The sequence below is a fragment of the Atractosteus spatula genome, chromosome 24 (assembly GCF_055471065.1).
Source record: "Atractosteus spatula isolate fAtrSpa1 chromosome 24, fAtrSpa1.hap1, whole genome shotgun sequence".
Classification (NCBI taxonomy): domain Eukaryota; kingdom Metazoa; phylum Chordata; class Actinopteri; order Semionotiformes; family Lepisosteidae; genus Atractosteus; species Atractosteus spatula.
Window position 1 is genome coordinate 9,963,141 of NC_142729.1, and position 13,610 is coordinate 9,976,750.

A 13,610-nucleotide genomic window follows, 5' to 3' on the forward strand; every position below is an offset into this window, starting at 1 on the left:
TTCTCGATTGTATTTCTGAATGTTATGTCTAACTTAGTTCAATATTTGAAATACAAGTCATTGTTCAAATGTACGTTAAATCCGAGTATTGGAAAATATGTAAAATACAGAATTAGTAAAGAAAAATATATAAGGATAAAATAGATTTTAAAATATTTTGCTATTAACAATTAATAACAGTCTTAACTGTTTATAACAATTAAATGTATTAACTAAGGAATAGGGTGGCAGTGTTTAGCATGCTTTTGGTAAGTTTTTTCATAAATACAACAACAGTTGCACCAGATATCTCAGTGACTTTCAAAATTAAATTATGCATGCAAATCTGTGAACTAGAAAGATAACTAAGCTGTCTATCCATTTCTAATGGTAGCACAGTGGTTAGCATTGCTATCCTACAGTACTGGGGCCCCAGGTTCAATTCCTGGGGTACAGTATGTGTGGAGTTTGCATGTTCTCTCTGGGTTTATGTGGGTTTTCTCCAAGTACTCTACAGGTACCTACATACTGGTAGGGTTAATTGGCTTATGGAAATACTAATAAGCCACAATCACTCGTGTGAGTGTGTGTTTCTGTCTGTTTGTCTGCCCTGTGATGTATTCTGGGTGTATTCTGCCTTGCGTCCGTTGCTTGCTGGGATAGGCTCCAGCTCCCCTGTACTGGATAAAGAGATTAGAAAATGGATGGAACTAAAGGAATTGTGTAACTATACACAGTGATTAAACCCACTATGAGATGGCAGGATCTCACTGAGGATAAATTATTTTATAGTGCTGGTTTAACAAAAACAGCTTTTCCACCTCTCTGGCACATCAGTATCCATAACTAGTCGGACAACAAATCAACAAATTGCCTCTAAATATAAATATCTTCAGATGCTGGCTCAGCATCAGTTATGTTTGCCCATTCCTTCAATTTATGTGCATCTAAAACACAGTTGAACGCTAGCAATTTCACAAAATCTAAAATACAATCCTCATTTCAGTATCTATGTAAACATTCAACAGTGGATATTCAGTGAGTCTGTTAACTTTATCACCTTCCCCTGCAGTCTGTAACATCTCCTGTCCATTTGTCAAAAGCATGCCTAACCTTCTTAGGAAGTGTCCTTGTTATCAGTGTATTCCTCAACTTTCCCCAAATTATCTTTTTCCTACCTACCTGTACATCTCTAGTCTTAACATGCTCCATGAGAACTTACTTTTAACCTGTGTCTGTTTATCTACTACATGGTAGCAAACAATCTTTGTCTAATTTTACTGTACCTGCCATTTTTTGCAGCCTGCAGATAACACTTTCAGTTATTCTAGATTAATCATTTTCTACTACTTTGAGAAAGTGAAAATCCCATTGTAATTTTCATCCCTGTCTCAACTACTCTTCATTCCTCATTTCAACTATACTGTTACTACAGGAAGTTTCAGATCCACATTCCAGCTTCTCTGTTGTCCATTTCTTTCTTTCTCACTGTTTCAAGCTCCTCTTACTTTCTTAATTCTACCACTAGTAGATTGTTTGTACATCCTCCCTTGCTTCTTTTTCAGCCTTTCCATCCTTCTCCTTCAGTGTCTGCAACCTGGCATCTCATATTCTAACCATACCTTGAATATCCATATACCTTGCATTTATTTCTAATATACCTGTATGCTGTTATTTTGCATACAATATGTTGTTTTTTTTGCAAGAGCTCTTCAGACACGCTGTTACTAGCTTGAACATAACTCCTAATGCTTTGCTCCCTGCAATAAGTCAGACTAACTTAAATCCTCAAAAACTGCTTGTATTAATTTGTTTAAATCACAAACATCATATGTAAATACCGGCCATGTATAGCATTAAAAAAGCTGCATTATGGAACATCACACCGATTTAGTTTCTTTTAAAGGGAACTAGAGAAACTAAAAGGACTTCTTTTTCTAGAATTGATGACTGTACATCTTGTTCACTGGGGTAATTAAATCCAAACCAAGCAATCTCCAGTATGTTCAGAATTTGACAACCAGAATCTTGACCAGGTCGCAAACAAGCAATCACATTACACCTGTCTTCAAGTCCTTGCACTGGCTTCCAATCAGGTTTCGAGTCAACTTCAAAATCCTCATCCTCATTCAATACCTATCTGGCTTATCTGCAAGCTTTGTCCCTCTGACTCTGGTCTTCTAGCTGTCCTCAAGAACATATACATTCTGTGGGTGACAGGGCCTTCTCTAGCTATACCCCAGAGCTCTGGATTTGTATCCCCAGTGATATCAGAGTCACCTACCCTGAGTGCATTTAAATCTAACCTCAAAACCTTCCTTTTAGTGTCTAAGTGACAAAATTTACACTGATCTTAACTTGACAGCTGCTGAATCCTAAATTCATTCTGCTACATTGTATAAGATTTCTATTTTTATGTCTTTATTTAGTGGTTCCATTACTGACAGGCTAAATTACTTTCTTTGAAAAATGTCTTTTATGTGTGGCAAACAAAAACTGACTTGCTTTAATAAATGTTCAACTATTTAAGAAGTCTTCCATGAAACCATGTTTGCTACTAACTCATATACTTTAAGGCTTTCTGATAAAATTACTGTTTTTCATGTTAGTTAATTTTCGGACTCTTTATCCCATCAAACCTTCATTCTCACCCTGCCAGAAATGCACCTGATTATTCAAGGCTCACTCTCTGCCAAATCTGTTTCAAGTTCAGACGTTCTTTTGTAAAACACAGCTTTCTGTGATTTCTTGTACTGTATATCTAAGCTTTGCAAGTGTCCCTGCATCCCTCTTCTGCACTGTGTCTGGTCATGACATTTTTCTGTGTGCTTATTTCAATGTAACACCAGCTCCATTTCTAAAACGTTTTGCTCATGTGCATTTTTGTATTTATTTACATCCCCAAACATTTTTATATCCTAAATTTTAATTTTCCTTAATTTGTTAGACTGAATTTTAGTTTCAGCCTTAAAAATCTTGGGTTTTCTCTATCTTTTGTTTCTTTTCCTACAGAGCTCTTTAACTGTGAAGTTCCCAGCATGTTTACATTAATCTATGCACATTCTAAACTGTTATTACTGATCACCGAATTATTGCATTATGGCTTAATTCACCCTTTCCTGAACTTCTATGGCAAGCAGTGCTAGTGCTCTCTCTGTTGCTATCTTTTGCAGCTGAAATCTCACTGTTTAAAAGAATAAGGAATTATATTTCTCATAAATACAATTATTTCTTCATTTTCTAATTGAATGAAATTAGTTTATGCATCAAATACGCAGCCACGTACTATGATACAGGGCACGCTAATACTTGAATGGACACAAGAGCTACTATATAATTCTGTACCATTGTATAGGAATGCGTGCTCCGAACATAAATGACTAATTGTATTTAAAAAAACGTTATCTCCAGCAAATAGGGAAGTAGGGAGTGTCACGCCCTCTGCAGCCAGAGGGCGCTCCTTCTCTGTCCTGTCCCTAGTTTCTGGTCTTCTGTCCTTCCTGTCCCTCTCTTTCCCTTGGGCTATATATTTCCAGGTCTTGCACTCTGTCCTCTCTCAGCATTGACGTTTGGATGTCCTGAGACCCGCCTAGCACCAGGGCGCCCCACGTCCGCTCCCTGAGGGCACAGGTTTCTATACGGCATTCCTGAACTCTTTGCACTAATGAGCCCGGGTCTTTTTCCCGTCTCGCCGCTACGCATATGGGTCTTTTTCCACTCTCCTGCTCCCCACGGTTAGTCCCTTTGGACGTCCGTGACAGGGAGAATGTGAGTGGAAAGCGTGATAGATAACAGAAAAATATTTTAAAACTGTTCTAGGTTAATTTGAGAAAAATATACCAAGCGTCTCTGTGTTTCGCTCCCATGCGCGTGAAATGAAAACTTCTTTTAACTTCTGAGAGGGACTCCTGAAACGGAAACGGGGGAAAATGCAAGCTTGCGGATTGCTAAAGCAGGTAAGCCTCACATTATTTGTGAAGAACTTTGATTACCATTTGGAAAAGAGTTGACACGTATTGCGGAAGAAGGACCCAAAGCAAAATCCTCTGAACTCAAAAGTACCAGCAGGAGTTTATCCAAAAACGTGGGTCAGGAGGTCAGGCTAGGGTCAAAAACCAGTAAATCCACCATAACAAAGTTGAGATCCAGGGGGAACGGGGAACGGGGAACGGGGAACGGGGAACGGGGAAGCTCTAGCTAGGTGAAACCCAATACTGAGCAAGGAGTGGTGTGTCACGTTGGTTTAAGTAGGCTGGTGGAAGAAGGTGTGTCTGATTAGTTAATTGGAAACTGCACTGGAATGTGAAGGAGTTGATTAAGGGTGGTGAGTTCTCCAGGGACGTGACATAACACATATTATGTGTGGAGAAAAACCTGCTAAACAGCTCAACCTGCTGCCCCTTTCGAATGACACAGTCACTCGTAGAATTTTTGATTTGGCCTCCTCATTACTTTCATTTTCGTCCTTTTTCTTTCTCCATCCACACTGACGAACTAAGAGCAATTTTCAAAAAAACAAAATAAAAGGAAAGCCACAGGCCCAGGCAATTTGTCAGCTGCACCCCTCAGCTATTGTGCTGATCAACTGGCTCCTGTGTTTACCAACATTTAAATATTTCACTACATCAGCAGGAAGACCCTCACTGTTTTAAAATATCCACTATAATACCTGTTCCTATAATACCTCTTCAAAAATATCTCGCCTCAACGACTACAGACTTCGGTGGCTATGAAAGCCTTTGAGCTTCATTTGGGATTAAAGTCAAAACACACCGATACCTTCATACAAGAATCTCTGCAGTTTTACTAGAGGAATTCAAGAGAGATCCTGCTCTTCACCAACCCCTCAAACACTCCGCCTCTACAGACCCTCCACCTGAGACTGTGTTTATCCTGCTCTTGTAGAAGAGGAGTTGGGCCTGGCCCAGCAGAAAGTGCACTGGGTACAACTCTCTTCTCATTGACATAACACCCTGAACACAACAGCAGGACTGATGAAGGCCAGACTAAGATTAGAGAAGAGGTGGATCAAGAGACTCAACATGGGAGTCAGCAGGGACCAAGTGATATACTGTACCAGTGAAAGTGTGCCTGTTTCTCAGCACAGAAGTGTAACTATAACCAGAGGTATAACATTAAATTCATACAGAATATAATACATGGGATGTCCTAGGTTCTTAATGTGACCGATGTTGCGTCCCACTTCAGTCAATTGCACAAAAACTGAAGCTTTTAATTTGGCAGTGCCTCCACCTGAAACAGCCATCAATTTGTGACTATATAAGACTTTTCAGGAATTTCAACCGTAATTCTACCGGTGATCACAAGATGACTTCATAAGGCTTGTGTGCCCAGTGAGCAAATATCCTCCTTACTTTCTGTCATTTAAAATTGAAAAACACATACAGACCACGCTGCATTGTGAAATTTCTCAAACACAACAACATATATAAATAACCATTAGAGAAACTAAAAAAAACCCAACAACATTCACTATAAATGAATGTACGGAGTCTCTTAAACCAAAAAAATCGTTGGTGCGCTGGTTAAGAGATGAGATGATATATTCCTCAAATTTAGTAATTTCACAACCTTTTTTAAAAAAATGTGTTTTAATAATGGATAGTAAAAGTAAAGTTTTGGACAGGTTTGTCCGCGATAAAACAGTACAATAGATTTGAGTCCTGACTACAATAAATAAAATGGTCCGGTGAGAATAATCCATTTCCTGTGTCCGCTGCTCTCAGCTGTAAATCTTCAGGTTTACTCGCAGCCTCTGACGATCAAGAAACTTACTGCCTCTTCACTACGCTCCACAGATGCCGAGTGTTTTCTTTGAGAATGAATGTGGATGCCTTGCACATAGTCTCCAGACGTTTTTCCAATCCCAATCCAGTCCATTCTGTTTCTCTCTTTTCACGATAATCTCTCCTCTTTTCCTCCGGTTGTTAATTAAATTTAAACTCACCCCACTCACTCACTAGCCGATCTGTATACTCCGGATCTCTCCACAGTGCTTTTTTTTCTCTCAGGACATGTAGCCTCAGACCCCCTCCAGTTCAATGAATACAGTGTATGTTTATTTAACCTGGTTGAATTACAATATATAGGGCAGTGCGGTGGCTCTGTGCCGGTGGCTAGAAGGTTGCTGGTTCGTATCCCATGGCTAGCAGAGGAATCCTACTCTGTTGGGCCCCTGAGCAAGGCGCTTAACCCCAGCTGCTCCACGGGTGTAATATAAATGGCTGACCATGTTTTCTGACCCCAAGCTTCTCTCCCTGTCTGTGTGTCTCATGGAGAGCAAGTTGGGGTATGCGAAAAGACAAATTCCTAATTCAAGAAATTGTATATGGCCAATAAAGTGATCTTATCTTAATATAACTTGCATTTCACCTAAACGTATTGACATTAACATTATATTCACAAACTGTACTAAAGCAACAAAAAATACATATTAAAACTACATAAATTCACACAGAGCTACAGAAGGGACAGACAGACTCTGCTGGATCTAAAACCGACACAAACTACTTGACAACAATGGTAGCGCACAAGACTCCCCACTGTGGGCTGTCAGCTTTTTTAGTGAGATGGGACAATGCGGGGTTTTTGGGATTGCGGGGTCCACTGGCTTACTGTCCTATATCTATGAAGGAGACAGTGCCGGTGTGGAATCAAGACGTGGGTGAGGTATTCTTTTAAATATTTTAAGAGTGAGCGATATCGCTCTGTGGAGAGACTAACATAAATTGTTCTCTAGCTAGAGACAGAGAAAAGTTATGGAATGTTCGGCGCTGTTCTATGACGAACGATTTAGTCAGTCACATGAGCATTTAGTATAGGCAGGCTCAATTAGATACAGTACATCACTGGCTGATATAATCAATCAACATGGCACCAGAGAGTGGGTACGTGTTGCTCCTCATCTTTATGTCTTCATCTGTTTCGTATTGTGGGCTTTTTGTATCCAGTGTATCTTTTCAGCAATTATTTATGACCAACACGTGCTTGTGGACACTAGATTGAGAATCGCTGATTTAAACACAGATATTTCCTATCTTGGGTGCCTTTGCGAACGGACCCCCCAGCTGACTCAGAGCAGAGCAGGCAAATGCAATGGACGCGGAACGTGGAGGACTTCAAGCGAGAGTGAAGCGCCACGGATATCGGACCCCAATCCTGAGTGTCCTCCTGGCCAACGTGCAGTCCGTGGAGAACAAGATGGACGAGTTAAGCCATTAGAGGGATTGTTGTATTCTCTGTCTCGCCGAGACCTGGCTGACCCCCAATACACCTGACTCAGCAGTTCACCTTGACAGATTCTCCACCTATCGTATGGATTGCTCTGGTTCGGCTGGTAGTGTATGTCTAATGATAGACAACTCTTAGTGTTCAGATGTGAACATTTTGAAGCAGTTTTGCTCTCTGGAAGGCAGGAAGTATCGCTAAGGATACCAATAATCCTGGTTTCTCACTTATCTCCCCCTTCCCTCTGGTAAGTGTTAAAGGAGCATAAAGGCAAGTACCTCCAGATTCAGAGACACTTTCTTCCCACAAACTGTCAGATTACTGAACTCTACCCCTACCACTGGCTCACACTGATTTATTTTCTAAGATGTATGTTATTAATCTTGTTGTTGCTGCCGCTGTTCTGTGTTTGTTTTTGGTGCTAATGTGTTTCTAGAGGAGCATGCATGTAATGAAAGTTAGAGGGCTGTAATTGCTGGTATTTTTGGCCCTCTAGTGGTGATCAGTGGTAGCGCAATAATTTTTATCTGCTGTGTCAGAGTTAAATCTGTACAGGTTTTCCCAGGCAGGCTGTATCCCCACTCAAGTTTCCAGTGAGTGTCAGGGAGAGACGACAGATGACATCAGTGCACAGCCAGTACAGAGCTTTTCCCTCAGCTGTGGCCAGAGATCGTTCCTCTAAAGTACAAGACTGTAGGAATGTTTGTATCTGTTTAACTTACATTTGGGAACCCTAAAACATTTGCCATAAGGAAGAGGTTGATATTCAGAATTGAGGATGTGGGGAGGATCTGATATAATTTTTTCTGCCTGTTTGATTATGGATTTTTCAAAGATTGTCTGCAGGGAGGGATGCTGTTTCACTCCCATGACTTCAAAGCTGTTTGGATGAGGCGGGTAATTTGCGATTTAAAATTAACTGATAGGTTACCAAACCACAATGTTATACCATATCTAATAATGCTCTCGATTACAGCATGGTAAAAGAGCAGCATTACTTCCTGTCAAACCCCAAACACTCTTAGTCTTCGCAAGAAATATAAGTGCTGCTTAACTTTGGAGGAAAAACTCTCCACATGAGTAGTCCAGCACAGGTTACTGTCTATGTGTACACATAAGTACTTATATGAATCAACCTGAGTGATAAGTTAATTGTGAGTTACTACATCTGAGTGATCACCATCTGCTCTGGGATCAAAAACAATTTATTTTGTTTTTTTAACATTCAGAATTAGGCTATTGTTGTCACACCATTGCACAAACCTATGGATTTCTGACCTGTACAGATGAGCTGCTCCCTCTGTGCATTGAGCCAAGCACAGTTGTATAATCTGAGGATTTGAAGCACATATGTGCTTGAAACATTGTGTGGTCATCTGTGGAATTATTACAAGCCTACCTCACCTGCACCAGAGAAGTCATGTGTTTCAAACCTCAGATAAGTAAGTCAGATAATTTGCTTTTGCCAGCTCATCCATTGTATGGACGCTCTTCTTTGAAGAATTCATGTTTGTGACTGTTTTCATTGTTTGCCACAGCCTCCTGGAGTTCATTGTTTCAAAGTCACTCTCTATTGTCTCCTTGTTTTGATTCTTTGCATTCTTGAGTTTTAGTTTAAGCTCTTATTGCACTAATTTCAGTCACACTTCATCATGGTTTTTAAAAGTGAGTCTTTTACGGTTGATGCAGTCTATCACATCCTTAGTTATAATTAATTTATTATTTGGGTAAACTGTTATGCTTTTCAAGAGGCACATCAGAGGGGTGACCCTACATTAACAGCACCCGAGATGTAGCGCAGACAGAATCTGATGTGAATATCTGCTTGTACACTGCAGGGAATACAGTCCCAAAGTAGCTCACATCCAGTCCACACAGCGCCAGCAGCCCTGGTCCATGTCCATCAGGTGTTGTAACTGGGAGACACTGGCTCGGACCAGTCTGCTGGTGAAGAATAAGAAGTGACCCAGTTCTGTCTCCATTCTAGTATTGTGGCTGATGGGTTGTTTAAGAGGGGAGACACAGTGGAGCAGTGGTTAACATGGCTGTATCGCAATGCTGGGGCCCTGGTTCAATTCTGGACCTGGGGAGATATTTGTGTGAAGTTTGTATGTTCTCTCTGTGTTCTCACTTGTTTCCTCTGTCAAAGCCCTGATGGACTGACAACCAGTCCAGGCTCCTGTGTTGCTTGCTAGGATAGGCTCTGGCTCACTCATGACCCTGAATTAGAAACCGTGACATGTTGTATATTTCTACTATATAATTACTTTTTTAATTCCAGAGATAATATAAAATGTTTGAGAGGACATCATTCCAGGTAGAAACTGACTATTTGGCTGGAGGTCTTATCAGGATAGACTAAACTGTATCTTTAACCACAAAAAACTGAAATGAAACAGAATTCCGGGTCTAGAAAAAGCATTTGATAAAGTATTACAGCCTTTTGTATTTGAAACTTGTAGGGAATTCAGTTTTCATAATGGTTTTATTGTTTGGCTACATGCAATGTAAAACCAACCAAATGTACAAGAACAGGCTCATGGTATTCTGTCAGGGAGCTTTAATTCATTAAGGGGAACAAGACGAGGAGATCCTTGTCACCACTGATTATGCTCTCAGAGAATAAGACAACAGAAGGATACAGAGGGAGGTGATATAGCAGAAGAAACACACAATCAGGCTCTTTATAAAGATGATGTTATTATGCTGTATATAGCAAAAATTAAACATTTTTTCCTGTTCTTACAGATGTAATCACAGAGTACAGCAACGTTTCAGAATAGGAATTAAACAAAGGAAATTCTGAAGCAATGTTATTGGGGAATCTACATCCCTGGAGACCAAAACTAAATTTAATTTACAATAAGATTGGGATAAGATAAAATGTTGAGCAAATGCAATACCCAGAAACCTAGAAAACATATTAAAATGTAACTAAGAGGTGCTAGAAAATCAGGTTAAGATGCCTCTCTCATTCTTGAGAAGGATGAAGACGGCAAGAATGAAAGTACTTCCAGGATTTCTGTCTTGTTCTAGATCTTCCTTATGCCCCTCAATGACCATTACTAAAACATCTATTTTATGTGGCTTAAAGTCAGGGTCCCATGCTATTTCTCTCAACCCCTAAAAACGACTATTCCTCCATTTAGTTTCTTTCATAATACAAATTATTTTCTTTGGCACTACTGGATTTAAATTGCAGACTGTATTTATTTTCACAATGCTTTGAGTTATATTGAGTGTAAAACAATGTTTTAAGTGAGGTGAAAAGCTCTTCACCGTTTTGCTGGGGAGCTGTCACTCGGGTTGTTGAATCTTTAAGCTGAGCTGCACAGAAGACAGTAGATCTGAGAGTTTGAGTGTTGCAGGTTTTACCTGAGTTTTTCTTCCCTCCCAAATAAATCTAGATTGAAGTTTGCCCTGAAATTTGACTTTATCTGACATTACAAGGATAAGTTTATACTGTCAGCTAATTGACAAAGAAGGCAGTATAGCATTTGAAAACCATCAACATCACTTTTAATAAACAATTATCCAATTCAGGGTCACAGTTACCCAGAGCCTGTCCCAGGAAGAATGGCTGGGAACACCTGGCATATCCTAAACATTTTTTGGTATGAAAATAAACTGGGGAAATACTCTGAAAAACAAATATAAAAAAATCCTTGTTAAGAGTCCTTTTTCTTCTGGCACAAACACCAGAGCTGCCTTCAGAGGCAGAAAGATACTTGTTTAGAACTGTAAGAAATGCAGCCATGAAATAAATCACTAGAAACTGGTTAAAGCTGGACAGACCTTGTGTTCAAATGAAGAAGGACTCTATGAATGAAATTGCATGAAGAATATTACCCACAGAATTCTAAACCAAAAACAACATATATATGTATATACGCATATGTGTGTGTGTAAAAAAGATGGGCAAAATAGGAAAGATTGCATATTGAATCTCTCAGTAATGAGATATTAAAAAATAACAATAGTCACAAACAAGAACTTGTATAAAATTGTGTAGCAGTTTTTTGTCTGTATATCCCAGGCTTTTTTTATTTTTGTAATTCCTAGGTGTGGATGCATGTGAAGGCAACATTCTGTGTCTGAGCAACCCTAAATAAAACAATAAAATACAAAGAAATCACCAGTGTTCACTTACTTCAGTGTTGTTAATTTACAGTTGGGATTCCTCAGAGCTGCAGACAGCAGTTTCACTCCTGAATCCCCCAGTTTATTGCCATTCAGATCCAGCTCTCTCAGACTGGAGTGTTGAGACTGAAGAGCAGAGGCCAGATCTTCACAACATCTCTCTGTTAGTTCACACCATGACATCCTGCAGACAAAAAGACAGGAGCACAGCTGAACATCTGCACAGCTCATCCACATCTTTCTTTCCAAGTCTTCACTCCATACCCAGCTCAACAGTAATATACACCATCATGTCATTATCCATCTCAGAGTGTCCGTGGATGGGGATGATGAAGATAACAGCTGCTTCACAATTTGGGTTCCAGAAGGAAGAAGAAAGATTAGAAGAAACTGTCAGGAAGGGAGACAGTGGGAAACAGGGAGTCACATGGAGCTACAATGAAAAGGGAAACAGAAATTCTTTGACTTTTAAATATAATAAAAATTGCTGTACATGTATTATTATATTTTCTTATTATATCATCTTATAGTTATAACATTGGTTGTTGTTGTTGTTGTTGTTTTTTATTCAAATGGTTTATTAATCCCAAATATAAATTAGCAATACTGGAGCAAATCAACTGGAGACTTTTTATTGTTATTTGTAGATATGTTGAGAAAAATAATTCCATTTGAAGAAAATAAACAATTTGAAGAAAAGAAAAAAGCAGGGTTTTTATAACACATACAATAATAGAAATAATACCTAATAAGAACATTAACAAATAACTAGCATACACACTACCCCTATATACTGTACTAAACCCCCTAAAAAAGAAAATAAATTGAAAATGATCATGAAACTAAACAAACCCCACCCCTCCCACAAATATACAAAATGGCACTCTATTTACACATGAAAGACTCTCTACACAGACTCTCACATGTAACATAGTCAAAACACACCGACACCCTCAAACAAGAATCTCTACAGGTTTACTAGAGGAATTCAAGAGAGATCCTGCTCTTCACCAACTCCTCAAACACTCTCCCCCTCTACAGACCCTCCACCTGAGACTGTGTTTATCCTGCTCTTGTAGAAGAGGAGTTGGGTCTGGGCCAGCAGAAAGTGCACTGGGTACAAATCTCTTCTTATTGACATAAGTCACCCTAAACACAACAGCAGGACTGATGAAGGCCACACTAAGGTTATAGAAGAAGTGGATCAAGAGACTCAACATGGGAGTCAGGAGGGAGCAAGTGATATACTGTACCAGTGAAAGTGTGCCTGTTTCTCAGCACAGAAATGTAACTATAACCAGAGGTATAACATTAAATTCATACAGAATATAATACATGGGATGACCTAAGTTCTTAATGTGACCGATGTTATGTCCCACTTCAGTCAATTGCACAAAAACTGAAGCTTTTAATTTGGCAGTGCCTCCAGCTGAAACAGCCATCAATTTGTGACTATATTAGACTTTTCAGGAATTTCAACTGTAATTCTACCGGTGATCACAAGATGACTTCACAAGGCTTGTGTGCCCAATGAGCAAATATCCTCCTTACTTTCTGTCATTTAAAATTGAAAAACACATACAGACCACGCTGCATTGTGAAATTTCTCAAACACAACAACATATATAAATAACCGTTAGAGAAACTAAAAAAACCCAACAACATTCACTATAAATGAATGTACGGAGTCTCTTAAACCAAAAAAATCGTTGGTGCGCTAGTTAAGAGACGAGATGATATATTCCTTAAATTTAGTAATTTCACAACCTTTTTTAAAAAAAAATGTGTTTTAATAATGGATAGTAAAAGTAAAGTTTTGGACAGGTTTGTCCCCGATAAAACAGTACAATAGATTTGAGCCCTGACTACAATAAATAAAACGGTCCGGTGAGAATAATCCGTTTCCTGTGTCCGCTGCTCTCAGCTGTAAATCTTCAGGTTTACTCGCAGCCTCTGACGATCGAGAAACTTACTGCCTCTTCACTACGCTCCACAGATGCCGAGTGTTTTCTTTGAGAATGAATGTGGATGCCTTGCACATAGTCTCCAGATGTTTTTCCAATCCCAATCCAGTCCATTCTGTTTCTCTCTTTTCACGATAATCTCTCCTCTTTTCCTCCGGTTGTTAATTAAATTTAAACTCACCCCACTCACTCACTAGCCGATCTGTATACTCCGGATCTCTCCACAGTGCTTTTTTTTTCTCTAAGGACATGTAGCCTCAGACCCCCTCCAGTTCAATG

General features: G+C 39.4%; 1 protein-coding gene across 3 annotated transcripts in view; it reads right to left on the bottom strand.

Annotated features, from left to right (window-relative positions):
- Positions 1–13,610, bottom strand: part of LOC148815872 (protein NLRC3-like) — a 174,644-nt gene that overhangs the window by 85,981 nt on the left and 75,053 nt on the right. For all 3 annotated transcript variants that reach the window (XM_088904673.1, XM_088904672.1, XM_088904674.1), the window contains one exon: positions 11,378–11,551. In XM_088904673.1, the coding sequence (XP_088760799.1) occupies positions 11,378–11,551 (174 nt within the window). The remainder of the gene's footprint in view (positions 1–11,377; positions 11,552–13,610) is intronic.